Source organism: Stegostoma tigrinum, chromosome 20 (genome assembly GCF_030684315.1).
Source record: "Stegostoma tigrinum isolate sSteTig4 chromosome 20, sSteTig4.hap1, whole genome shotgun sequence".
NCBI classification, from domain to species: Eukaryota; Metazoa; Chordata; class Chondrichthyes; order Orectolobiformes; family Stegostomatidae; genus Stegostoma; species Stegostoma tigrinum.
In genome coordinates, this window is record NC_081373.1 from 27,398,069 (window position 1) to 27,425,890 (window position 27,822).

Sequence of the window (27,822 nt, forward strand, 5' to 3'; positions counted from 1 at the left end):
TAATACTACCCTTAACTTCCTTCAAAACACTGAAAGGATATTTTTCACCGAGTTGTTTTTTAATAGAATGTATTTTTGCTAAACTTATCAATTATCTGATTGAATGTTTCACTCTGTTTATTTCATAATATCCCTTCAACCAACAAACCTCAGTCATTCCTACGTAATGAATTATGTTTGAGATTCTTGTTTTGGACTCAAGTGCATTCCTTGTACATCTAATTTGTAAATCAATTGTATGATGTTAGCCTTCTCTTCAGAGTTTTACTACAAAATCAGCAATTAATTTTGCCTTTTTACATAATATAGAACTAAAATAGCACTGTTCAAGTTAGTTATACAGACTGTTCTAGAAAACATCATGAAAGCAACCTACGTGCAAACACAACCTCCAAGCTATCTTTGCCAATTTAATTTGTTCAGTCTATATGAAGGATCAAATCCTCAAAAATTATTACGTTGGCTTTGTTACAATTTCCAATAATCTTTTGCATAATGTTCTTGTCCAATGAAGTAATTACAATTGGGGGAGCTTCTCAGCCTGCTATAGTGTTTTATGACACTTGCCATTACTAATCTCCACACTTGTGGACTCACCTTCCTAACTTTCTGAGCAAAGATCCCTCCTTATGATTATCCGTTATGTTATCTTTTACAATCAGAGCTACTGCTCCTCCTTTTCCATTCTTCCTGTCTGAAGTGCACAATGGACATTTTATTCCACTCTTGTTTAGTCTGTAACCATGTCTCTGTAACAGCATTAGATCAAAGCCATCTATTTCTATTTATGCCAGTACTTAGTTGTAGCACAAATGCTTTGAGCATTTACATAAGGGGCCCTTTTTTGTCAATCTACTTTGCATGGACCATATTTGCTGATTAACTGTTATTTTTAAACACAGTCTCTTCTGGCCCTACTCCACTTTTCTTTACTTAAATCATGACAATGTTTTCTGCCCTGATTTTTTGCTTAGATTTTGACATTTGCCATCACCCCCCATCTTTTAATTTAAAACCCTATTGACATTTCTAGTTATACAATTCACCAGAACACTAATCCCAGTCCAGTTTAAGTGGAGCCCTTCCAATGGAACAGATGCTAGTACAAGACCTCAAGAAATCTCAAAACTTGGAAGACAAGTGGAACGTTAGAGAGAGTCAAACTGAATTCCTGAGAACTCTGACATAACTTGGTTTGGTTCCAAAAAAGATGAACAAGCTTTCAAGATCCTGTATAGTACAGGGGAGCACTGGGTAGAAGAAACATGGAACTGGGAGTGTTCCATTCAGCTTTTTAGGTTTAAAGTATAAATGATTTTGAAATATTCTATTAGTTTTGCTTGTTCTGTTTGAGGTCCACTGAAAAGACCATATCTTTTAATGTTTATATGTTTTTGATTGTGGACTGACATGGGAAAAGGTATTCTTTTAAAACAAGGCGTGTGGAAGGAAATGCTGAAATTTGGAAAACCGAGTTACAGAGACTCATTGAAAGTCATGTTTGCATTTTGCTTTTTTCAAGAACTTGGTGGGGGAGGCTGCTAGTATTCAGGCTAACATCAGAGGTGCCCTACTTGGATCAGCAATCCAAATAAAGCTAGGGGCCAACAGCTCTAAAGGTGTGACGGGCCTAATGGAAGAAGTGGGCAATGTGGATCCAAGTAGGGCATCTCCATTTTGAGGCCACCTCAGAAAAGAAAAATTTTAAAAAGTGAAACCAGAAGGATAATGTGAGCAACCCTGCTAGATGGCCCACTGTGGTTCAAGGAGGACCAACCATGCCTCTATTTGCCTCTCTGGCCATGAGGCCACTATCTCCAATGACTTCCAAAATGTCCATTTCTGAAGGCTCACCTCTGAAAGGTCCTGACCTGAAACATCAGCTTTCCTGCTCCTCTGCTACTGCCTGAGATGCTGTGTTCCTCCAGCTCCAGGCAGTGTTACCTCTGACTCCAGCTTTGGCAGTTCTTACTTTCTCTGAGCTCATTTATCCTTCTGTTTACTTCACGAGAAAATTTCATAGTAACGGAATTTAGGGAGCTGTCTCAACATGGTGCAATACTATTCGCCCTGCCTACTTGTCCAACATGGTTTTTTTTGGAGTGGGGGAGGTGGGGTGAGGCAGGGAAAATCCTGTTCAGTGTCCTGGTACCTCACCCCATCCTGATGATTCACTGTGCTGGAATGTCTGTTTCTCAGACTCTAGCCAATAGGTTTAGCTTGCAAACACTTACTGTTGGTGTGTTTGGCACCGAGACGGAGAATCAGCCACGATCATACTGAATGGTGCAGTTGGCTCCCAGGACCAGGTGATCTATTCCAGCACATAGAAACTATGTTGTACTGTCCAGAAAATCCAACATGTGTAAGCTTATGGCAACACACCTGGTCTGCCCTGTCCACCTCAGGTTAAACGACACTATATGTCATTCGATAAAATGCATGAACTGTTATTTTCCAATCGAACTGCTTGACTTAAAACTAGATGGATTGTGGATGAATGGATGAAAGAGAAACTTCTATTCAACAGCAAGACTTAATTGCAATCACAGGCAAGGTGGTTGTAAATAAATTTATTTACAAAATTATTAAATTTGTAAAATTATTTAGAAAAATATTTATATGCAGACGAACAGAACACAGGCTTAAACTCCTTCATAAGTCATTTTAATGTCACGCTATTTCATTTATTTGGTATGAGAATGGTGAAATTACGAAGAGTTAATCTGAAAACAGTTTTCCATAGGAACTTGATTTCCCGAAGGCCGCTCGGCTGTAACCTACCTGCATTTATGTCCTCATTGAGACGACTATATTTAGACTGGTCCAGCTTTGTCCAGCACTTTTCAATAGGTACCCAGACATATGTTTCTGGACACAGCAAATCAGATGGATGATACCGACCCTGAGAAACAAAAGCGAAAAACAACACACACCTTAAGTTACACAGTATTAAGAAGAAAAATCGAATTATCCTATTGTATAAAAAGATGCATACTGGAAGAAAAATTACATGAAAATTGAGTGATTGCGAAAAACAAAATAGAGTGAAGTATCACAAATAACTGACAAAAAAAGCACTAAAACACATAAAAGATATAGATTGTAATAACTTATTCACTACACAAAAAGATGAAGGTAAAGCTTCTTTAAACAGTAGCATATTTATTCGTGCAGTGCTATTGAACATGATACTTTAAGTCAAGGAAAATATATTTTTTTAAACTTAAAGCTGCAAATAATTTACATACACAAGGTTCATGACATTTCAGATTCCCAAAACAAGTGTAGCTTTATGTGGTCAGCTACTTTTGCAAGGAAGCCAGGAAAATCTGAACAAAGTCTCACCAAGTTCTCTCCTGAGCCTTACAGCATACACATGAATATCTGCAGGAATAAATGATTAGAAGCCAGTTCTCTGCCTGCCATTTCTGCTAGGAATGAGCACATGGTTGATCTCAGGGACAATCGAATTAGGAGGAAAGAGTAGGGGAAAAATAAATATCAAACAGAAACAAAGATTAAAAGATAAAAACTGTTTTCATTATGTAAGTTGTTAGAAAGTTGCTACCTACAATAGCAATCTTTTCTGTTTTAGCTACAGACTCTGTTTCAAATCTAGCTATCTGAAAACCAGGTATGTTCAAAACCTGGGGATATCTTTGAGCTACCATCATCTGACTTTCCTTCCTCATCAAGTTTTCAGTCTAACTCTATGCCTGGGACATTCCTCGGCACTCCTACTCCTCCAGCAGCACTTCATGGTAATGCTATATGAACACTAACTAAATGCATTAACCAAGTTTCTGACATACTTCCACCAAAATAACTGAGGCAGCTTCAAAATGTTTCCTGACTGGTTTTGGGAAGAAAAGGAGGAGCATTCTACAGAGGGACTTCAGAGAACTCGGAAGAAGGCTGAAAAGCAGGACTTCCAGGGTGGTTATCTCTGGTTTGCTTCCAGTTCAGGCTGGAGAGGGCAGGAACAGAGAGATAATGGACCTAAACGTGTGGCTGAGGGATTGGAGTCGGAAGCAAGGATTTAAATTCTTGGATCACGGGGGTATGTTTTGGGGTAAGAATAAATTGTACAGGAGGGATGGTTGCATCTTAATAATCGGGGGGCCAGCTTTCTAGCAGGTAGGTTTGCTACGGCAACACAGGTGTGTTTAAACTAAGTAATGGGGGGGGAGGGGCCAAACTGGAAATTTAAGAATGAAGTTAAAGGGAAAGTGAGAATAAGAGAGGTTATGAAGGACAACAGAATCAACAGAGCAGAAAACTCAAGAAGGGATCGTACAGTTATGGCCAAGTGAAATAGGGATTGATAGGAAGGGTGAGGGGAGAAACAAATTAAAAATATTATATATGAATGCATGAAGCATAAGAAATAAGGTGGATGAGCTTGAGGCTCAGTTGGAAGTTGGCAAGTATGATGTTGTGGGGATGACTGAGACGTGGCTTCAAGTGGACAGGGCCTGGGAAATGAATATTCAAGGCTATATGTGCTATCGAAAGGACAGACTGGTGGGCAGAGGGGGTGAGGTAGCCCTGCTGGTGAGGAATGATATTCGGTCCCTTGCAAGGGGGGACAGAGCCAGGAGATGTAGAGTCAGTATGGATAGAGCTGAGAAATTCTAAGGGTAGAAAGACCCTAATGGGAGTTATCTACAGGCCCCCCAAACAGTAGTCAGGATGTAGGGTGCAGGTTGAATCAAGAGTTGAAATTGGCCTGACACAAAGGTATCACTACAGTTGTTATGGGAGATTTCAATATGCGGGTAGACTGTGAGAATCAGGATGGTACTGGACCCTAAGAGAGGGAGTTTGTAGAGTGCCTCCGAGATGGATTCTTAGAACAGCTTGTACTGGAGCCTACCAGGGAGGAGGCAATTCTGGATCTGGTGTTATGCAATGAACCGGATTTGATCAGGGACCTCAAAGTAAAGGAGCCATTAGGAGGGAGTGACTATAATATGATGAGTTTTAATCTGCAGTTTGAGAGGGAGAAGGGAGAATCGCAAGTGTCAGTATTGCAGTTGAATAAAGGGAACTATGGAGCTATGAGGGAGGAACTGGCCAAAGTTCAGTGGTACAGTACCCTCGCAGGGATGGCAGTGGAACAACAATGGCAGGTATTTCTGGATATAATGCAGAAGGTGCAGGATCAGTTCATTCCAAAGAGGAAGAAAGATCTTAAGGGGAGACGGGGGCAGCCGTGGCTGACGAGGGAAGTTAAGGACTGTATGAAAATAAAAGAGAAGTATAACATAGCAAAGATGAGTGGGAAGCCAGAGGATTGGGAAGCTTTGAAAGAGCAACAGCGGATAACTAAAAAGGCAATACACAGTGAAAAAATGAGCTATGAAGGAAAACTGGCCAAAAATATAAAGGACGATAGTAAAAGCTTTTTTCGGTATGTGAAAAGAAAAAAAATGGTTACGACTAAAATTGGGCTCTTGAAGTCAGAAACGGGTGAATTTATTATTATGGGGAACAAGGAAATGGCAGATGAGTTGAATAGGTACTTTGGATCTGTCTTCACTAGGGAAGACATGAGCAATCTCGCAGATGCACTAGTGGCTGAAGGACCGAGGGTAATGGACGAACTGAAGGGTATTTATATTAGGCAGGAAATGGTGTTGGATGGACTGTTAGGTCTGAAGGCTGATAAGTCCCCAGGACCTGATGGTCTGCATCCCAGGGTACTTAAGGAGGTGGCTCCAGAAATTGTGGACGCGTTGGTAATTATTTTCCAAGGTTCAATAGATTCAGGATCAGTTCCTGTGGATTGGAGGGTGGCAAATGTTGTCCCACTTTTCAAGAAAGGAGGGAGAGAGAAAACAGGAAATTACAGACCGGTTAGCCTGACGTCAGTGGTGGGAAAGATGCTGGAGTCAATTATAAAAGATGAAATTACAACTCATTTGGATAGCAGTAACAAAATAGGTCAGAGTCAGCATGGATTTACGAAGGGGAAATCGTGCTTGACTAATCTTCTGGAATTTTTGGAGGATGTATCTATGAAGATGGATAAGGGAGAACAAGTGGATGTAGCGTACCTGGACTTTCAGAAAGCCTTTGATAAAATCCCGCATAGGAGATTGGTGAACAAAATTAGGGCACATGGTATTGGGGGCAAAATACTGAGTTGGATTGAAAATTGGCTGGCTGACAGGAAGCAAAGAGTAGTGATAAATGGGTCCCTTTCAGAATGGCAGGCAGTGACCAGTGGGGTACCACAAAGTTCGGTGCTGGGACTGCAGCTGTTTACGATATATATTAATGATATAGGTGAAGGCATTAAAAGTAATATTAGCAAATTTGCTGATGACACAAAGTTGGGTGGCAGTTATTAGAATACAGGATGACTTGGACAGGCTAGGTGAGTGGATGGATGCTTGGCAGATGCAGTTTAATGTGGATAAATGTGTGGTTATACACTTTGGTGGCAAGAACAGAAAGGCAGATTACTATCTCAATGGAGTCAAGTTAGGTAAAGGGGAAACACAACGAGATCTAGGTGTTCTTGTACATCAGTCAATGAAAGCAAGCATGCAGGTACAGCAGGTAGTGAAGAAAGCTAATAGCATGCTGGCCTTCATCACAAGAGGAATTGAGTATAGGAGCAAAGAGGTCCTTCTGCAGCTGTACAGGGCCCTGGTGAGACCGCACCTGCAGTACTGTGTGCAGTTTTGGTCTCCAAATTTGAGGAAGGACATTCTTGCTATTGAGGGAGTGCAGCGTAGGTTCACAAGGTCAATTCCCAGAATGGCGAGACTATCATATGTTGAAAGATTGGAGCGACTGGGCTTGTACACTCTTGAGTTTAGAAGGATGAGAGGGGATCTGATTGAGGCGTGTAAGATTATTAAGGGATTGGACACTGTGGAGGCAGGAAGCATGTTTCCGCTGATGGGCGAGTCCTGGACCAGAGGACACAGTTTAAAAATAAGGGGTAGGCCATTTAGAACAGAGTTGAGGAAAAACTTGTTCACCCAGAGAGTGGTGGATGTATGGAATGCTCTGTCCCAGAAGGCAGTGGCGGCCAACTCTCTGGGTAATTTCAAGAAAGTGATAGATAGAGCTCTTAAAGATAGTGGAATCAAGGGTTATGGGGATAAGGCAGGAACAGGATACTGATTGTGGATGATCAGCCATGTTCATAATGTATGGTGGTGCTGGCTCGAAGGGCCGAATGGCCTACTCCAGCACCTATTGTCTATAAATCTGTCCTTTATAATTCTTGGTTGAAAAATATATCTTAAGCACTTTACCTGTTTTACACAACTGGAAACAAAATCCTACATGGAGGTTGCCAGATCTGAGGCATCTAACTGTAACCCTCTTTTGCTGCCTGCAAACAGGCTTTCACAAGAATTTCAACCATCTGCCTGTGAATACTTGAAGGTAGGTGCTGTACTCTAAATAATCAGGTAATACTGATGATTCTTGGGGAATTGGATCATATGCGCTGCCAGAATAATAAAGCTTTAGACTCTAAATTGTAACAAAATGAATTTGAACAAACAACAGTGCCAACGAAAATCAAAAGAACTGTGGATGCTGTAAATCAGGAACAAAAACAAAGTTGCTGGAAAAGCTCAGCTCTGGCAGCATCTGTGGAGGAGAAAACAGAGTTAACATTTCGGGTCCGGTGACCCTTCCTCAGAACTGACGGTGGCTGGGAAAACGTCAGTTTATATGCAGAAAATAGCGAGGTGGGTGGGGTAGGGAGTAAACAATAAGATAGAGCCCAGAGAGAGAGAAAGACAGCTGGACAGACAAAGGAGTTGCTAACAATCAGGCTGGGAGGGTGAATAGTTGTTAATGGGGACTGTTAGTGACTAACAAGTGGTAATGAGGCCTAGTGTGTGGGGTGTGGGGCTGGTATATGGGAGAGTTTAGGGCTTAAAATTATTCAACTCAATATTGAGTCCGGAGTGCTGTAGGGTCTCCAAGCAGAAAATGAGGTGTTGTTCTTCCAGCTTGCGTTTGGCTGTGGGGAGGTGATGGAGGTGAAGGAAGTGCGGACCAGGATGTCCCGGAGGGCAGAAGGCAGACAAAGGAGGGAAGGGAAATGTGTGTCTGGTGGCGGCATCTTGCTGGAGGTGGCAGAAATGGTGTCTGATGATCTTCTGGATAAGGATGCTGGTGGGATGGTAGGTGAGGATAAGGGGAACCCTGTTGCTGTTGTGGGAGGGAAGAGAAGGGGAGAGGGCAGAAGTGCGGGAGATGGGTCGGGCCTGGTTGAATCCTCGGTTGAGGAAGAATGTGGACGTTTCGGAGGCTCCCTTGTCGAAGTTGGCCTCATCTGAACATATGCGACAGAGATGGAAAAACTGAGAGAACAGGATGGAGTCTTTACAGGAAGTGGGATGTGAGGATGTATAGTCCAGGTAGCTTGGAAGTCAGTGGGTTTGTAATGGATATTTGTGGCCAGTCTATCCCCAGAAATGGAAACAGAAATGTCGAGGAAGGGAAGGGAGGAGCCAGAGATAGATCAGGTGAAAGTGAGGGCAGGGTGGAAATTGGAGGTGAAACTGATGAAGTTTTCCAATTCTGGGCAAGAGAGGGAAGCAGCACCGATGATATCATTGCTGAATCAGAGAAAGAGTGGTGGGTGGAGGCTGGAATAGGACTGGAACAAGGAATGTTCCACGTGACCCATGAACAGACAGGCATAACTAGGGCCCGTGCGGGTAACCATGGCAACCCATCTTACCTGAAGAAAATGAGAGGAGTTGAACCAGAAGTTGTTGAGGGTGTGGATAAGCTCGGCCAAGCAGAGGAGGATGGTGGTGGGTGGGGATGATTCAGGTCTTTGTTCCAGGAGGAAGCCAGAGTCCCAAGACCCTCCTGGTGGAGAATGAATGTGTGAAGGGATTGCACATCCATGGTAAAGAGGATGTGGCTGGAGCCAGTATACTGGAAGCTTTGAAATCGGCGTGAGGTGTCAGATGAATCATGGATGTACGTGGGTAGGAATTGGACCCGGGGGGAGAAGACTGAGTCAAGGTAGGAAGAGATGAGTTCTGTGGGGCACGAGCAGGCTGAAACAATGGGTTTACCTGGACAGTCCTGTTTGTGGATTTTTGGCAGGAGGTAGAAACGAGCTGTGTGGGGTGGGGAGACTATTAGCTTGGAAGTAGATGGGGGGGGAAGATCACCGGATGAAATGAGATCCGTAACCATAGTGGATACGATGGCCTGATGTGCCACGGTGGGGTCATGGTCCAGGAGGAGGTATCTGAGAGCTGGTGCTCAGCCTGTGCAAGTTAGAGGTCACTGCACCAGACAACAACAGCACCACCCTTATCAGCTGGCTTGACTGCAAAGTTAGGGTTAGATCTGAGTGCACGGAGTGAAATTGAGGCAACTGATGTCATGTCGACAGTTCTCAATGAAAAGATCAAGTTCAGGTAAAAGGCTGGAGGGAGGTGTCCAGGTGGAGGGAGAGTGTTGGAGTTGCGCAGAAGGGGTCTGTGGGATGGAGAGAGGGCTCTTGTCCAAAAAACTGAGCATGGAGGCGAAAACGGAGAAGAACAGTTCGGCATCATGTCGCGCCTGAAATTCATTAAGGTGGGGACGCAGTGGGATAAAGTTCAGGCTTTTGCTGAGTACAGAGCGTTCAGCATCGGAGGGTGGAAGGTTAGGAGGGATGGTGAATACACGAAAAGGAGGTGGGGGAGTTGGGGGAGGGGATAGAGTCAGAGGGAAGGGGAGGAGAGGTAGGTTCTCGAGGGCAATGGGTATTTTTGAGTTGGCGCATCTTGTGGGCCTTGATGTCTGAAAGGAAAAGAAAAAGTTTCTTGTTAGCACGGTGAATTAGCCGGAGGATGAAGTGGAACTGCGGAGTGGTGCAGCCCTGAGCCAGTGTGTTGTGATGCTGTTGGAGGGAAAGGTTGAGAGTGCGCATGTGACGCCACATGGCACTGGGCATGGATCTCAGGATGCGGCGAGGGCAGCTGTCTGTGGAACAGTGGCAGGCTATGTGGTAACAAGGCCTGGTGTGTGGGTGTGGGGCTGGGACATGGGAGAGTTTAGGCCCTAAAATTATTGAACTCAATATGGAGTCCGGAGGGCTGTACAACAGTACCAATGAAACTGAATAAACAGTGGTTTGCATTACAGCTTTATTATTCTGGCAGCTTATATAATGTAAATTGACAGTCACAGTAATCAAAACAGCTAAACCATGAAGCTCATAACACCACCAGCATGCACCTATACTGATCAGGCAAATGGGACCAGGTTTCCAAATAAATACCTTCAAGAGAAAAATTTCAATTCTGTACTTTGCAGCTTTCGAGATCCATTCCCAAAACTCGAACTATTGCTACACATCGTATAGTTTTAAAATCATAATAAGAATCCCAATTATCCATCATAATAGAGGTCTCTGTTCTCTTGGATGGAAATTAGTGCATAATTAGGAATTCCCAAATGTTGACATTATTTGTGGTATAGAAAATGGCAAGCACTGGAATACAAATATACATAACCTTCAATGGGCTTTATAGGTTTATTCATGTCAAGCAGGGAAAAATGCAGTTTAACACACTCAACAATAGTAACGGCAGGAGAAAAGAAACTGAGTGGTTTAATACTCGTAAGATAAAAGGGCCAGAAACAGAAGGCTATTGAAAAAAGTGTGAGACATCTGTACTAAGCGCAGTGCTAGCGATTTATTTAGGGGTTTCACGAAGTGGCATTCACGAAAGCATCAAGTGAATGCATAAGTTTGCCAAAAATAAGCCAACTACAGCTGTGCCACCAACCAAACAGGGGTACAAGGCTTTAAAAGTAAGTATTAAAATTTAAATGAGCTGAACTTAAAATGAATTATTTGCATTCAACTGAATTAATAACATATTGTAAATGTTATTCGTTCACAATCATTTGAGAATGAAAATTTTGTAAACTTTGATCATCTTGCCATTGTACGGAATCAATTATATATTTCATATTTAAACATCAGCAATCATATCAGATAGTGATCAAAAATTCATTACAAAAGTAGTGGATATGTAGAAATATCTTTAAAGCTGCAATTTCCTTGGGGAAGGTCAGATATATTGCTTCGTGCCACCTGATCATATTACTGGTCTAGTATTTATTGTTCTGTCTATAATTAAGAACTCAACAGGTAAATTTGGCAGCCAATAAGTTCAGAATTTGAATCCTGAATGAACTAACAAAGTGTCTGTTCCAAACAAGACACAATCAAATTATTCACTATATATTGATTTACAATTAAATTTGAAAGCATTATATTTCACTACAAATGACTAAACCTGTTTTCAGTTAGAAGACATTTTACGTCTTGCGTCCAGTTTCTATTTTAACAGAAAGCAATGCAATATTTGACTCATCAAGCTCAATATAATAGTTTTATCTAACTTCTTTTAAGGTCTGCTTTGATCTTGAAATTCTTTTCTATGGATCTGCAATGTAGGTTATTTGCATTTTGAGAGGGGGAGAAAAGGCCACTTTATCTCCTTGGCGCCTAAAAGTTTATAGTTCGAAGACAGTGGCACTCTGCCTAAAACAGTTACAACAGAACTATAGTGTTCAGTTTTCAGGTTGAATAACTGTATTCATGCTTAAACTCCCCTACAGGAATTAGTGTAATCCTCTGAAAACAGAGCAGGGCTCAGTACAAAGGTGGCCCTTTAATATTGGTTATTCCTCAACTGCTGTTAAAAATACATCTAGCATGAGAGAGCAATTTTCTTTCACTTTTAATTTGTTACATATGTTTTATTCCAACATGATTCAATCTTCCTCAGCTACACCTTAAAACTGGCTACTTCATGATAAAACTGAGTTAACAGAATTAAGTCAGTCATTGTTTGTGATGGAGGCTTCTTGGCATTTTGACTAAAGCATCTCACTTTTTCGGGAGCTGCAAATGCATTCACCTCTTTGGGCAGAACAATGAGCATATACATCAATTTAAACAAAACCAACTTACAGTTGATCTGAAACTCAACAGAAGAGCATTGAAATAATCAAGATTGGAGATGACAAAGGCATAAATATAAATTTCAACATCAGATCAGCTAGTGTAGGAGGTGGGGGAGTTAGAGTGATAGAAGTACACTTTCGTAATAATAAAGAAGGCATGAGTTGGGAACTCAGTTCAAAACAAGCAGTTTGGTTGTGCCCAAAACAGTGGTTGGGGCAGAGAATGGAATCAGTGACTGGGGTCAATGGTTGTCATTTTATTGGGAGCCGAAGGCAATAGTTTTAATTTTATCATTGCTCATTTAGAGGAAACTGTGGATCATTCAAGAACAGATGTTGGATAAATATCTGACAACAATTCAAAATGATTTTAGTACAGTTATGATTATTTTCAATTCTTTTCTTAAATTCAATCAATCAATTTCTCTGACAAACACTGCAAGTTTGCTCATGATGATCATTAAACACAATTCATTTCTAGAACATTTCCTCCCAAACAGCCAGCAGCCACCCAGATCTGAGGAAAGCCAAAATGCGCAAAAAGTATCTTTAAATTCTAGTCCTAACATGTTTCTTCTCCAGATAATCAACAGTGAAAATCCAGAGAAATGCCTTTATATGAACGGTGGTTTTCCAGTCAGCCTTAATAAAAGAGAATTAATAATAAGGAATGGCAACTATTTGATTAAAACAAAATAGAAACCTATTGGAAAACTGGTCCATTACAAAAACAAAAATATGAATAAGTGTTGCAAAAGCTGAATTACTATAACTGGGCTATATTGTGTCACACCCTCGTCACCAGATAGATTCTACTTCAGTGATTTGAGAGAAAAAAATATATTTTATTAAACTTATAAACACAAAATTTTCAATATGGTTTCCATTGGCTTGAACACATCACAATATAAAGCAGAAGAATTTCATTGAACTCCAGCTAAATTCAGCTGGAAGCAAGGCAGTGCCTCAATTTATTAAAATTCTGTCTTTTCTGTGAAAAAGGACACCAGCAGATTCTTTTTAATAAATGTACTCAAGGACTTTGAGGCCCCCCTCACTGATTTCATTACACTAATATAGATTGACTCAATTATATTCTGGTTGAATGCTTTGCCTCCTATGGCAAGTAACCCAAACCTGTCTATTTTGACTAACACTGTTGGGAGTCAGGAACTGGACACAATGACAAGAGGGTAAACAGTATAGATCGCTAAATCCAATCTGGGCTCACTTCTGAGAATGAAAATATTTTCTTTTAAAGTTAACCATGATCAAATCATGAGAATGAAGTCAATCCAATTTGAATTCCTAACAGTACATTTAGAACAGTGTTCACTAAGTTTAAGTTGTTATTAGTTCAGGGTTGGTACTTGTTTATGATGATTTATTCAGATTTGTACAGTCTCTAAGGTAAATTTCTTTGGCATGCAAAAATACCTCTGATGAATCAATTCCTGGTATAAAATTGATCCTATGATGCTGCTCACAGATAAATGAAATGATTTCAATATATTATTCCTAAAATTAAAGCGCCTACTCGAGCCTGTTATAATGTGTAATTTGTCCAATACTAAAATGGACTTGTATTGCTGATTGGGCCATACTAATTTCATTGTATATGGATAATATAGATGCTCACAAGACACCATTTTTGCCTACAATTTTTAAAAAGTCCTTCTTGCTCCTCAAGCCTATCTCTGTTACCTAATCAACTATCCTCTTCTCCTTTACGTCTGCCCAGTACCACAGGAGAACATCTATTTTACTTCTAAATAGCTTCTCTTAATTTCCACAATAAGAATAATTATTCTTCCAATTATGGTTACTTGTATTATTTTAATACATATTTGTGACAATTTAAACTTTTAAACATTTGTGCATATGTTTCAAATGCTATCCACTTGATAGCATCATTTGCGAGAAAACCTTTTTTTAAAGTAAACAAGATAGCTAACAGACATCTTTTTCAAAAAGGTGGAGTAGGATGGAACAGACATATCAGTGACGACCAGACTGCAGAATTCCAGGGATATTTAAACAGACAGAGAAAATACTTGAAGGTGAAGACAAAGATGCTGTCTGGGAGGACAGTAAGGAGGAATAAATTGAAAGGTCTAAATAATAAGTGGAAGACATTCATGACTTACTCATCCATAGATCTGCTGCAGGCTTTTTACCTTGAAAGCCTGAAGGAGCAAGATAACCCAAATAGCATGTTTTCTCATTTTCCTGTTCTGTGGCTTCTGCATTTGTGTTCAATTTAATCTTTAGTAATCATGAGCATTGACAGGATAGTTCCAAAAAGACTGCTCAGCAGTTAATCCCTGGGGAGTTCCTGACTACACATCTATATCTTTGGCTTTCCATTGTCCTCCATTGTATTTCCTGCCCAGCCTCCTCACTTCGAACTGTTAAATTTCATCCAGTTCTAATGAACATTTTAGCCTGAGTCACAAGTTAACTGCTAGCATAATCCATCACTGCTCACTTCCAGATCCTAGCTGCTCTGTGCTTTCTTTGCAGATCTATTTTCAAACGTGGTTTTGAAATTTCTGGATTTATCTGGAAATCAAGACTACACACCTAGTTTGGGCTATAGCATAAGGCTCACTTGCAATGCATCTCTGATCTGCTTCTTAAATTTTAAAGTGACTTTGAATGACTTACAGCTCTTTTCTCCACCACGATTTCCTGCTAAGCCTCTGATTAGCCAATTGGACTTCAGCTTCTGTTAGAATCTGGTTCCTGGCCCAAGATTCACTATCCTTAGTCTACATTCTTTTTTCTGCTGCTTCTGGATCTTTCGACAATTGTCAACATTTCCATTCACTTTCTGACTAGTAAACTATTCTGCCCAATTCTGGATCTTCAATCCTATGGAAATCTATTATGAACGCATCTAAGATATGCTTTTATGCAGCTTCTGCACTTCATTTATTTATCATGCCTGTCTCTGAACTTGGGCAGCAGTTCAACAATACTACCTGAAGATTTAAACCCCAACTTTATGGGCTCCCATTCATTTCTTACAGACAAGCAAAATACGTATCCCACTAATTGCAGCACAACTGACACTGTGAAACTGGTGGTTTCCCTGGGTCCTTTCACATTCTAATTCATTTTTTCTCCCCCTTTTTCAAATTTTTCTCTTTACTCCTTCTGAGCTTTTCTCGCTTGTCATTTTGATTCCTTTCATTTCCCCGCCTCCCAAATCCCTATATTAATAATTAATACAGCAACTTAAAAATAAAACACATTAGCGAAGCATTGTAAAATAATGACACTGAGCCACATAAGGAGATATTAAGTCCGAAGATGTACAGTTTAAGAAATGTCTTAATAACAGGTGAAGAGATGTAGACCACAGTTTCAAGTCTGCATCCACTGGATCTAAGGAAGTAGAGATGAGGCCCATTTTGGCAGATTAGCAAGGATGACAAAGAATAATGGTTCTATCCCAATCATAAAGTATTCCTTAACCTTACTATTCCCAACTCAGACTTGACATACATAGCAGTTTCCCGATGTGCACCTGATATGATCCTCCAAAGGGGACATCAAGGCTCTCAAAACTGCCTCCTTAGGAACTGAAACTTTAATTCCCCCTTGTATTTTCCTCCTGACCAGCACAACCTCTGGGAGCTCATCTTGCTAACCTCTGCCCTGTTCACTCAGTGTTGATCCTGTCGACACTGCTAGCAAATTAGCTATCATCATCTCTCTCAATACCCTCCCTCAGGAATATCTAATCATGCGTGTACGAGACTTTTGAAATCTATGAAATTCTTGTGGATTACTGGATCGGCATCAAGGTCTCCACTGAAATTACTTTGCCATTAATGAAGCCCTCCATAAAATCTCAAGATCATCCACTGATGATAGTTAAATTATTTAAATCTCTATTGCTTGGTGTAATATTTCTAGAATAGACATGTTGGGCTGAATGTTCATAATGCCATCACTTAATAGCTTTACGGTTTGAATAACACTCCCGTAAAACGTCTTGAGACATTCTACCATGTTAAAGGTACTGCAGAAACACAAGTAGCCACTCTTTTTACCACAAAATCTGAGTAAAGAATAGACAGAGTAGTAGCATTCAGGATGGAAGGGGAATAATCCAGTTAGACCATAAGAACTAGGAACAGGAGTAGGCCATTCGGTCCCTGAAGCCCGCTCCACCATTCAATAGGATCTTGGCTGATCTGACATTCCTCAAGTCCACTTTCTTGACCTTTCCCTTCAATCCTTCATTTGCCAACTGATCAAGAATCTCAGCCTTAAATATGCAGAGACTCTGCCTAGTTGTGGATGATGAAATTGAACTGTGGTTACAGATAGTCAGGCTTTCAGCAACTGATGCTTAAAAGTTTGAGAATTCATTTCCCATATGATTAGATCAATAGTTGGCATCATTTTGCGACACACAGAACTACTGACACTCAGTGTTTCACACATGATGGTTTTGAATCCTTGAACATTGCAGACAATTTGAAATGCTTTCTCCAATTAATAATTTTTTTTTAAGAATTCAGCAAAAGTATTGCTCCAAACGAACAAAGGGCTAATGAAACAGTTAATAATAATATTAAAACAAAAACAAGATATTGCTATTGCAACACTCAGCTGAACCCTTTTAAGGTGTTCAAATCAGGGCAGTCTCTCATCAATAACATTAGAGGCTCATTATTTAAATATAGTTACTTATAAGCAGAGGAAATAAAATCACAATATAATCTCATTTTCCACATTGTACATGCAAATAATCTAGTTGTTCCTCCAGTATGGAGGAATAGAGGAAAATAGGAATGAAGTATTTTATCACATATCCATCTTAATCTTTTGTTTGCACAAACTTTTTCAATAAAAATTCCCAAGTCCACATTTATAATGAGAACTGTTTACGAAAACTATATTTACACACTTCTCTTCCCCCACTCCATTCTCCAGGGAAGTCAATGTAGAATTATCATTGACTGGACAGCATAATTATGTGACAAGTTTATAACAGCTGTTGTCATTATAAAATGACAACGGAATTCATGATGGATCCATAAATGTTCGACTTTTTTCCATTCCATCTGCACTCCCAACTCCAATTATTCTCTGGCTTGAACTTCACACCTTTTACAGGCATTAGTAAATGTAGCTTTACAATAATATTTTTGTTATGTGTATTAAGTCATTGATTTCTGATTGTAAAAGGCTTTTTGAGATTTTTTCTGGTGGTTTCTCTGGTTGAGTTTTCGATTCAGGTTTCTTTCCTTCACAGCAGCTGATCAGCTGTGGCTTTTCAACTGCTAGTTGTTCTTAAAAGTTGTCAAGATAATTTCCTAAAAAAAATGTCTTTTTTTGAATTCTTCCATCTTCCAGATGCTCTTAGGTCTATTCTTGACCTTCACTTACTGTCATGATTTTCTAGGCACCTTCTTGTATCACGTGATTTGATGCCACAGCTGGATACAGACTGGCCAAAGGGAAAACAAGTACAAGAAATGTCTACAGGCTTTGAATTCAGAGTAACACTTTATTATACATTAATACTAAATTCTGTTAAACACAGTAATCATACAAAATAGCTCTGACTTATTGTTTCATTAGATAAAGATTAATTAATCTTCTTTGTGTGCTCACGTCCGTGTGCTCTTAAGATTCTCTTAAGTTCTGGTCTGGTTTAGTAGCACAGTTTAATCTTCTGTAAAATGTGCTCTGGTCTAATCTAACTCGACCCATACTGAACTATTTATGGTCAATGATGTTTAGCTCTGTGACATCATCAGAGGTGGCACCAGGCTTCTAAACCCCCATGCCTCAGTATCTAATTGGTGAACTGACGGAGTAAAATCAAATTAGTAGCTAAATTACACTGGATTATGACATCTATTCTCTTATTAACTCAGGAAGATCCCAAGTCAAGCCAAGGAACTGACACTGTTTTTGTATTTAAAACAATAGCACAGCAAAAACTCGGGATGAATACAGAAAATGCTGGAGTAACAGGTCAGACAACATCTGAGGACAGAGGCAGAGTTAACATTTCAGAAAAATTAACTCTGTTTCTAACATTTTGCTTTTTACGACCATTTAGGATCATTCGGTACTGTTAAGATAACATTTTCAGTCCCTGAATACATCCATTCTATATTTCTTTTATGCACAATTTGAAGTGCTTTGAATGTTGATTGATCTTTTTTGATGACGTGTTGGTATTTTAGTTATAAAGTAGAAAGTACACTTAACATATATTTCTGTATACATATGTGCACATACACACACATTTGTCCAGTGGAGCTGGCAACTACGGTTTTAGTTCCAGTGGGAAACCAAACACTGATAATGCTTGAGTGTTTGAGAAGATTTGTAGCTTGGGTTGTGGATGAAGTTGTAGATTTGCTCGTTCAGCCGGTGTATTTGGTTGCAAACATTTCGTCTCCCTGCTAGGTAACATTGTCAGTGCACCTCTGGTGAAGCATCAGTGTTCTATTCAATCACCCCAACGAACCGAAGCATATAAATAACAAGTGGGACAGAACACCGAACCTTCACTGGAGGCACAGTGACAACGTTACCTTGCAGGGAGGTGAAACATTTGCAACCAAACCCACTGGCTCAACAAGCAAGTCTACAATTGCTAATGCTTTAACAAGACCATAAGTAATAAATAAATTTGGATTCAATGTGGTCACTATTTTTCACTCCTTGATTCTAATTTCTGCTGACCTTTTTATGTTAGTCAGCATGGCAATTTTTGTCCATAAAGAGATTGTGTTGCAAGTTAATTGTCAAAAATTAAATTGGTACAGAAAATGATATTTGAAAAAACATGAAGCTGATCCAGGAGACAGCCACAGATGGAACAGATAACACTTTCTCAGAAACACAGCAGTCAAAACAGTTTCTCCTACCCATTATATGATATAAATCATAAAGGCTCAATTTATTATTAATTTAAAACAATTTCAATTTGTTACACAATTATAAAAATAATTCCTGTTTCTCTATTCCACCCTCAAATCCCAATTTAATAAATACATGAGCAGTGTCCCAGTACTCCATGGCTCAACTGGCAAACTCTGCACCTAATAGCAAAGCTGAACAATCAGAGACCTTCATCACTCTGGATAATGCAGCCTGCATTCTTTTGTATAATCAAAGAACTCAACTGAGGCATTATAATCAGCTAATTCGACTACAAGCTCTCAAAAGCAAATGTGTGCCCACCAGCCACAATTTTCCCAATATTACCTCAAAAATGACAGAGCTACCTGTTCTTAAATCCACTTTTCTCACCTATGGTAATTTCTCAACATTCTTTTCATTTCTATTTAATTTCTAATTGTTGTCATTCTGCCTCTTGATACAAATACTCATCTTACTCTCCTTTATAATTCTGAAACATATCTATACCAGTTCCTTTGCTGTTTGTTCTCATTCCTTGCCCCTACATTTACATACATTGCTGACTTCTCTAATTATATTCTTTTCTCAAAAGAAATGTCATTCTTTGATAAATAAATTCAAGAAATCCTGAAATCTCACTATGCCACATTAGTGTAATAGTATTCTTTTAAAAATTGAAAGAAAACAAAACTATTAATTGGAATAATATGAATATTCAACCAAAATGTAACATTTTATGCTTGTAACATTTTAGTCTGAGCAACATTTTAGATCAACAGATGCATATTAAATGTTATGAAAAGGCTTGATGTAAAGTATTCTACAGCTAACCGACAGGCTTTTAAGTCAAACTAAAAGCAAGATTAAGCATTTCTTCACATATTAACACTTGTGTCTACATATTGAGCATAATTCACACCACTTTTTCAGAAAAGAAGTTAGAAAGTGATATAACTGACAAAAGTTGAGAGTAGAAAATCAAATCCAGCCCACAAGGAATTATAAATAACACAATTATTTAGTCTACTTGCATTCTCAGTTATGTTTTAAAGCCTGCAACTCAGCCAAGTGATGAAAAGCAGTGACAGGTTTATAGGAGCTGAAATACATTAGATTTTACTATTTGTTTACCTTGAAATTTAAAGAATAACAGGCAACAGACTATAAGGTATAAAAGTCACCATTATACCAATTCAGGGAACAAAATACTTGGTGACATTCATGGTCAGGCAGCACACAGGTTTGACTAAAAGTTTTGTGAAGCAGAAAACGTAGAGAAATAGGCAGCTACTTTTACACAGAAAGTAGAGAAGCAGACTGCTATTTTGACAGTTTTGCATCCATTCTAATACTCTGAGGATTCTAGACACTCTGCAAAATATATAAAAAGAAAGTGCTCAAAGCTTTTACTTTATCCAACAAATACAGCAGTTTGAACATAGGGAATGCTCATTTTCTTCTGGTTAGCTAACAATATTTCAGCATTGTTCATAAGTTAACAGATACTTCATTAGCACTGCACATTACACTCCTTACATTTGTTTGTAGAAGAAATCCTGACTTTACCATTTGCACCTTTAAAAATGACTCTCCCCATTTTCAATGTGGGCATGCTGGACTGGAAGTCTGACCAGGTGGCCTAGCTGAGGAGGATATCTGTTTTACAGTCAGAGCCAAACAACATGGAAACAGACCCTTTGGTGCAACTAGTCTACGCAAATTAAGTTTCCAAACTAAACTAGTTCAGCTTGACCATGTTTGGTCCATATCCTTCTAAACCTTTCCTATTCATGTACTTATCGAATAGCACTCATCGAAATGTTTTTTAAACGTTGTAACTGTACCTGCATCTATCACTTCCTCTGGCAGCTAATTCCACACATGAACCACCCTGTGTGAAGAAGTTGCCCCTCTGGTCTCCTTTAAATCTTTCTCCTCTCACCTTAAAAATATGCCCCTTAAGTTCTTAACCCACCAACTCTGGGGAAACGATAGAACATAGAACAGAAAAGTACAGCACAGTACAGGCCCTTCGGCCCACGATGTTGTGGCGTGGAATAATCCTAATCCAAAAATAAAATAACCTAACCTACACTCCCCCTCAATTCATTGTTGTCCATGTGCATGTCCAGCAGTCGCTTAAATGTCACTAATGACTCCGCTTCCACGACTACCAATGGCAAACTATTCCATGCGCTCACAACTCTCTGGGTGAAGAACCTCCCTCTGACGTCTCCTCTATACCTTCTTCCGAACACCTTAAAACTATGACCCCTCATGGCAGTCAATCCTGCCCTGGGGAAAAGTTCTTTGCTATTCACCTTATCTATGTCTCTCACGATTTTGTAAGCTTCTAGAAGGTCACCCTCAACTTCCGACGCTCCAGTGGAAGAAGCCACAGTCTATCCTTATAATGTAAATCCTCCAGTCCCGTCAACATTCTGGTAAATCCTTTCTGAACTGTGTCCAATTTAATAATAGCCTTCCTATAGCAGGGAAACTAGAACTATATACAGTACTCCACAAGTGGCCTCAAAGTCCTGTAGAACCTCAACATGATATCCCAACTTCTATACTCAATGGTTTGAGAAGTGAAAGCAAGTATGTTAAACACTTTCTTTACCATCCTGTCTAACAGTAAAGCAACTTTCAAAGAACTATGTACCTGAACCCCTAGTTCTCTGTTTGAAACAATACCTAGGACTCTACCATTAACTGTATAAGTCCTGCCCTTGTTTGTTTTCCCAAAATGCAATGCCTCATATTTTCTAAATTAAATTCCACCTGCCACTCCTCAGCCCAATGGCCTGAGGTGACAGCATGAAAAAGCCAGTGCTATGTCCAAAAATTAAAATAAAAAAGAACAAAAAGTATTCCTCCAGACCTCAGCCTTCATACCTTCCTCGTTCCTGCTCATCCATTCCACCTAATTTACCCATCCTCATGGCCCTTCAGACCTCCATCCTAACTTACTGCCCACTTCCAGTCACCACCCTCTTCCCCATTTACCGACTATACCAATTTGTTTATTATCCACAAATACTCATTCACAAAGGAGAAAAATACAAGTTTATCACTGAAAATTCTACATTGCAGACTGCACTCTTTTTAAGAAAAGTACTCTTATTTGTGAATAAAAATTCCTTGTCACATCCAAGGGGTTTTTGCACCTTTTGTACACAATGTTCTTCACAGCAAATAATCCCCAAGGGTATGTGGTCTATTCTTTGCCATATCAAGGACACCTGATCCCAGCCCACAGACTATCCAACGGCCATATCCAGAATGGCACCTCAGCTCTTCCAAGTTCTACTGTGGTTAACCAAAAGAAATGTAACAAGAACAGAACTGTTCTTACCTCATCTATTATTCACACTTTGGGGTCCAGAGAGTCCAAAATCTGAAAAATGGTCAGCTGTCTTCATGAAATGTTGTTGCAAGAACTGTGGGCCCACCCCATCCCACCCTTGTAAAAAGGAAAAATGCTGGGTTCAGGGTGGAACATATTCAGCCATTTTTGCTCCAGTGGATAGGTGTCATGACAAAACCCTGTGCTTACATTTGATAATTGCCAGCAAAATTCACAATGCAAAAAGAAAACCTAGTTATCTAGACTGTCAGTATTCTTTTCTCTCCTTACTGTGTTTTTTCTGAATGACAACCATAGAAACAATTCAGTTTCACAAATCTTTAGTAACACCCCCAGTTGGTCACACTGAATGTCAATCTGCACAATAAATGTTGATGAGGTGGGTCCATAAAACCAAGTGCAACGAATGCATTCATCATTAGTGCCAATAAGCAATCCTGCTGAATTCCTTTCCCTTTCTCTGGAAGAACTGGCTTAGGCAGGGACCAAATCTGAAAACAACGTGGACCATTTCAAACATCAAACGCCACTTACCTGCTGAGATATCAGGACTTAGCAGTTAAGTAGATCATACAGTTTAGTCTCAAGGCATAGATCAGAAATAAAAATGAGTATTACTACCTGATAAGGAGGGGTAAGTTAGCTCCATTCTTTTCATTCTCTCATGTCAGAAAAGTTTTTAAATTTTTTGTAACACAAGCTGTACCTCACTTCTATTAAAGTGCAGCAAACTATTTCAGGCAAAACAATAAAGGCCCAATTACAGAGTTTTCTCAAGGAAGAGCAATTTTATTTGCTTTGTTGCTGGATTTTGTCCTTCCTGAGAGACCAGAGAGAGGAGTTTCTACAGTTCTAGTCATAAACCTATTTACCCAGACCTGCCAAATACAGCTTCATGAAATGCAGATGGTTTGTACATCCCACTGTCAAGATCCTCCCCAAGCCTCTCACCACCCTGACTTGGAAATGTACAGTCATTGCTTCACTCTCCCTAGTTCAAAGTACTGGCACTCCCTCCAAGGGACACTACAGGTCTACCTACAGGACATGGACTGCAGCAGTTCAAAAAAAAAACAGCTCATCACTACCTTCTCAAGGACAATAAACGCTGGCCAGCCAGCAATGGTCAAGTCCTATCAGTAAATACTTAAAAATCGGCGCTCCTAGTTTTCAAGCTGGATAATTGCAGCTGGTGCCTTAAATTTCAAATAAGTGAAACCAATTATACAGGTATAAATCACAAGAAAAGATGGGTTCTCTGGTGGTACAGTGATAGTGCCCCTATATCTGGACTGAGGGGCCAGGGTTCATGTCCCACCTGCTGCAGAGGTGCGTAATAACATCGAGACATGGTGATTAGAAAAACAAAATCAGTCAAAAGAAGAGATACAAGTTGCTTCTGATAAAAAAATGCTCAGGTTCAGAGAGGACACAGTGTGGAGCTGGAGGAACAGCAGGCCAGGCAGCATCAGAGGGGCAGGAATATTGCCGTTGTGTGTCGGGAAGGGTCCTGTGTTATCTCTGACTCCAGCATCTGCAGTTCTTACTATCTCCCAATAATGAGAGGTTTTCGTTTATTGATAACATTATGCAAATTGTCTTAAATTGTGGTCAGGAGAGGACTGCAGCGATTCTTAAATTCCCTTTGAAACCATTGAAGTTCAGGTAAATTTCACCTTAGAAGTCGAGAGCAGCAGATGCATGGAAAATCACCTTCTGAAATTTCCCCTCCAAGTCAGATTTGTGACATTGCTACATTCTGCAAGCGACTTATCTGCATCTTAAATAACAATAAAACCTCATTGAGATATACAACCTTTTGTATTAAATCTATATTAGCTCTCTCCATGGCATACATTGCTCAGGTTTGTGCTAACGACTGCAGCCTGACTGTGAACGAAACTCATTCTGTGAACTACTTTCTAATGCCACTAATATCACACACTTTGTTTGGATGGTAAACTATTAGCAAAACAGGCATGTCAATTATTTCTTTTGCCCAAGTTTGAAGTCCCATCTTGGGTTATTTGGCTGAGCTGATTGTTGATCCTTGTGAAACTATCTGATCAGGACGTGTGGTCAACAGCAAAAGAACAGTATTTGTCCTTTAAATAAAGAAAATGCCCTCAAAGATTTAGCAGGCTCTGGAGTGCCAATTTACTCAAAATTGATGTTAAATTTCATATTCTGTTTATGTGCTGTCCAGAAACAGTGAAGTCATCAGAAAACCAATCAGAATAAAATATTTTCACCAAATGGAAAGCAAGGAACAAGAAGCTTGGACTATAATGCATCTTTTAATCATTTTATTAAAGTGAAATAATAATTGTAACAAACATGGGATTACAGTTGAACTTGATATATAAATGAGTTTCAAAAATAAAATTTATGGAATATCTGACTGCTAGCCTGAGTGAATGGCATACATGCTATTTTGACCATCGAAAGAAATAAATGAATGGATTTTACACAGCATTGTGGAAGGTATGTACCAACTGACAAGTTCATCTTGTTTCAGACCATAATTTAGTCTGTCAAATATTACCTTGGCAATTTGTGCTGTGGACACAGCTCAAGAGCATACTGAGCAAACACTGTTTCCATATATGTCTTTGAATTTGAATTTCACTCAGAGTGCATCAACCATATAATTACACAACATTTCACCCTTTTGCTTTGTCATTTTTTTCCAGTCCAAATCAAGTTAATTTGACGATACTACCAACACTTTACCCTCATTGAGGAGATATAACAATCAGTATTATTCAATTATTCACTGTCACAAGTATAAGTGCATAGAACTGAAGTGGCTTCTTAACAGACTTTTCAGTAAGAAGCTGACCACATTTAAATAAGTTTGGTTCTTTAATGACAAAATGCCAAGTTCAATTTACTTATTGTTCTGTTTTTGATTAATAATTTGCAATTGCTTCCAATTAACTAAAATATGAGAGGATGGGTTGCACAGGCATTGCTTTATTATTAAGCCATTTATAGTTCCAATGGGATAGTCAGCTGAGCTTTACCATTTCCATAACAATCTTTCTTTGAATATTTCTTATGTGCTGTTGCTAATAATATATTCAGTTAGAACAATCAATTTCCAACAAACTTTCTTGCTTAAGCTTATGAATACTGTACTAAATCAGTGTGCTTGACTTCATATACCTGAACATACATCTACTCTTATGAATGCTGTGGGCTTGAAGAATTAAACAAACGCTCATGAATTTATGACTATGCCTGCAACAGCTACTTAAAAGTGACATGAGCTATGGTACATTGTACAATTACAACAATCTTTTATTTGCAAGTGAGCACTTTGGATGGATTTTACATACTTCATTGAAAAAATTGGGGATTTCAAGACTTGGGGCATATTTTTAAGGTGAGAGGAGAAAGATTTAAAAAAGACACGAGTGGCAATTTTTTTTTAAACACAGAAAATAGTTTGTGCATGGAATGAACTTCCAGAGGAAGTGGTGGATATGGGTAGTTTCAATGCTTAAAAGACGTTTAGGTAAGTACATGAATAAGAAATGTTTGGAGGGGTATAGGACAAGCACTGGCAGGTGGGCCTAGTTTAGTTTGGGATTACGGTCGGCATGGACTGGTTGGACTGAGGGGTCCGTTTCCATGATGTATCACTCTAAATGTGCGACTCTATCCCTGCTTAGATTATGTACATCTTGATATTTGGGTCTAAATTTGTTTTAATCTCCTAAACACTTAACTTCAAATCTTCAATGTAATTCCTGTAACATCAGGTTACCAACTGTTACAAAACATTTGGTTGTACTTAAAATATTTTGCACAGTAGGAGGAATGAACATTTTCACAATACATCTCCAAGCAAAATTGCTAAGTCCAAATAAACAGATATTTACACTTATTTAAGTGTCTTTTGAAACATCAGAATTTATGCCAACAACTGAATTTACACCAAGAACAGAATTTTGCAACCCGGTTAAAAAAGCAAAATGACTAACTTTAAGAGACAGTAGGAACTGCAGATGCTGGAGAATCTGAGATAACAAGGTGTACAGCTGGTCGAACACAACAGGCCAAGCAACATCAGAGGAGCAGGAAGGCTGATGTTTTAGGCCTAGACCCTTCTTCAGAAATGGGGGAGGGGACGGGGATTCTGAAATAAATAGGGAGAGAGGGGGAGGCGGATAGAAGATGGTTAGAGGAGAAAATAGGTGGGGGGAGGGAAGGATACTGACCTATCTCCTCCCTAACTCCCCACCTACACTCACCTTCACCGGCTCCATCCCCACCTCTTTGACCTGTCTGTCTCCTCTCCACCTATCTTCTCCTCTATCCATCTTCTATCGGCCTCCTCCTTTCTCCCTGTTTATGTCAGAATCCTCTTCCTCTCCCCCATTTCTGGAGGAGGATCTAGGCCTGAAATGTCAGCCTTCCTGCTCCTCTGATGCTGCTTGGCCTGAGTTCATCCAGTTCTACACCTTATTTGACAAACTTAAAGCACTTGTACAAATCACATATTTTCTGGAATAGCGTAATGATTTATTTAATAATGACTCGTTCATAGCATTTTCTTTTAAGTGAATGCCACTTTTATTTAAAATAAAATTTTAAGTAATATAATGGATAACACCATCATGTAACAAACAAGAAGATGGAATTTAATTTCAATGCACAAACAATTTTGAATTTTCAGTTAAAGAAACAGATTTTATCAAAGAAGAACCGATATTCATATCAAACTAGGCCCCTAGCTTGCACAACTACAGTTCCTGCTTTCCTGCATATAAATCCCACTTGATTCCTTTCTTCATACATCCTTTTCATATTATCCAATGCATCATTAAGTATCTTTTGAATGCTATCATCAATTCAGCATTAATTTCCACTTGTGGCAAGGTCTCCAAAGTGACAAAACTCTAAGAGAGTTCCCACTTATTCATCTTTGTCTATCAATGGGATAAAGCTGTAGATCCCTGTTGTAATTTTGAATGCATTGATCACATCACCAACCTTTATTGTCAGGCAGAATGTAATTTTAGTTGCTGGAACTGTTTGTCATAACTCAAAACTCCACCCTCAATAGTTACCATACATGTCTCGTGATGCTCTTCATCCAAAGGCACAACGTACTACCAAAGTGAAGAACTCAAAACTGTGCAGAGTATCCAAATGTAGCCTTCCTAATAACCTTGCACAAGGTAATCATGATCGCTTTCCTTCACTAGTTAATCCCTCTAAATACAATCCAAAACTATCTAAACTTGCTCATCTACCTTTCAGACTGTAATTACAAATATAATACAGTCACTTTCTGTTCAGTATCCTAAACCTCAAATGCTTTCAGTATTTGTCAGCGAGATCAAAGATTTTTTGAACAAAAAAAATCTGAAGAGAAATACAACAACTTTAAATTCAACCAAGTCAGCTGTAAAGAATTACCATTCACTGACCAAGACAAAAATAAGAGTCTCAATACAGTCTAGGGTCTCCTATTACTACATATTCATGTGAGGCACAACTCATTCATTCAAAGCTTTCATAGAAATAGAAGTGTGCTTACCAGAAGTTCAATACTTTGAAAAACATTGGAA

General features: G+C 39.3%; 1 protein-coding gene across 8 annotated transcripts in view; it reads right to left on the reverse strand.

The window, feature by feature from the left end:
- LOC125461710 (arginyl-tRNA--protein transferase 1) overlaps positions 1–27,822 on the reverse strand; it is a 248,655-nt gene that overhangs the window by 55,749 nt on the left and 165,084 nt on the right. For 7 of the 8 annotated variants that reach the window (XM_048550765.2, XM_048550766.2, XM_048550771.2 and 4 more), the window contains one exon: positions 2,785–2,905. In XM_048550765.2, the coding sequence (XP_048406722.1) occupies positions 2,785–2,905 (121 nt within the window). Of the gene's footprint in view, positions 1–2,784; positions 2,906–12,861; positions 17,438–27,822 lie in introns of those variants that run through there. The other variant, XM_048550769.2, reaches the window with a different exon arrangement.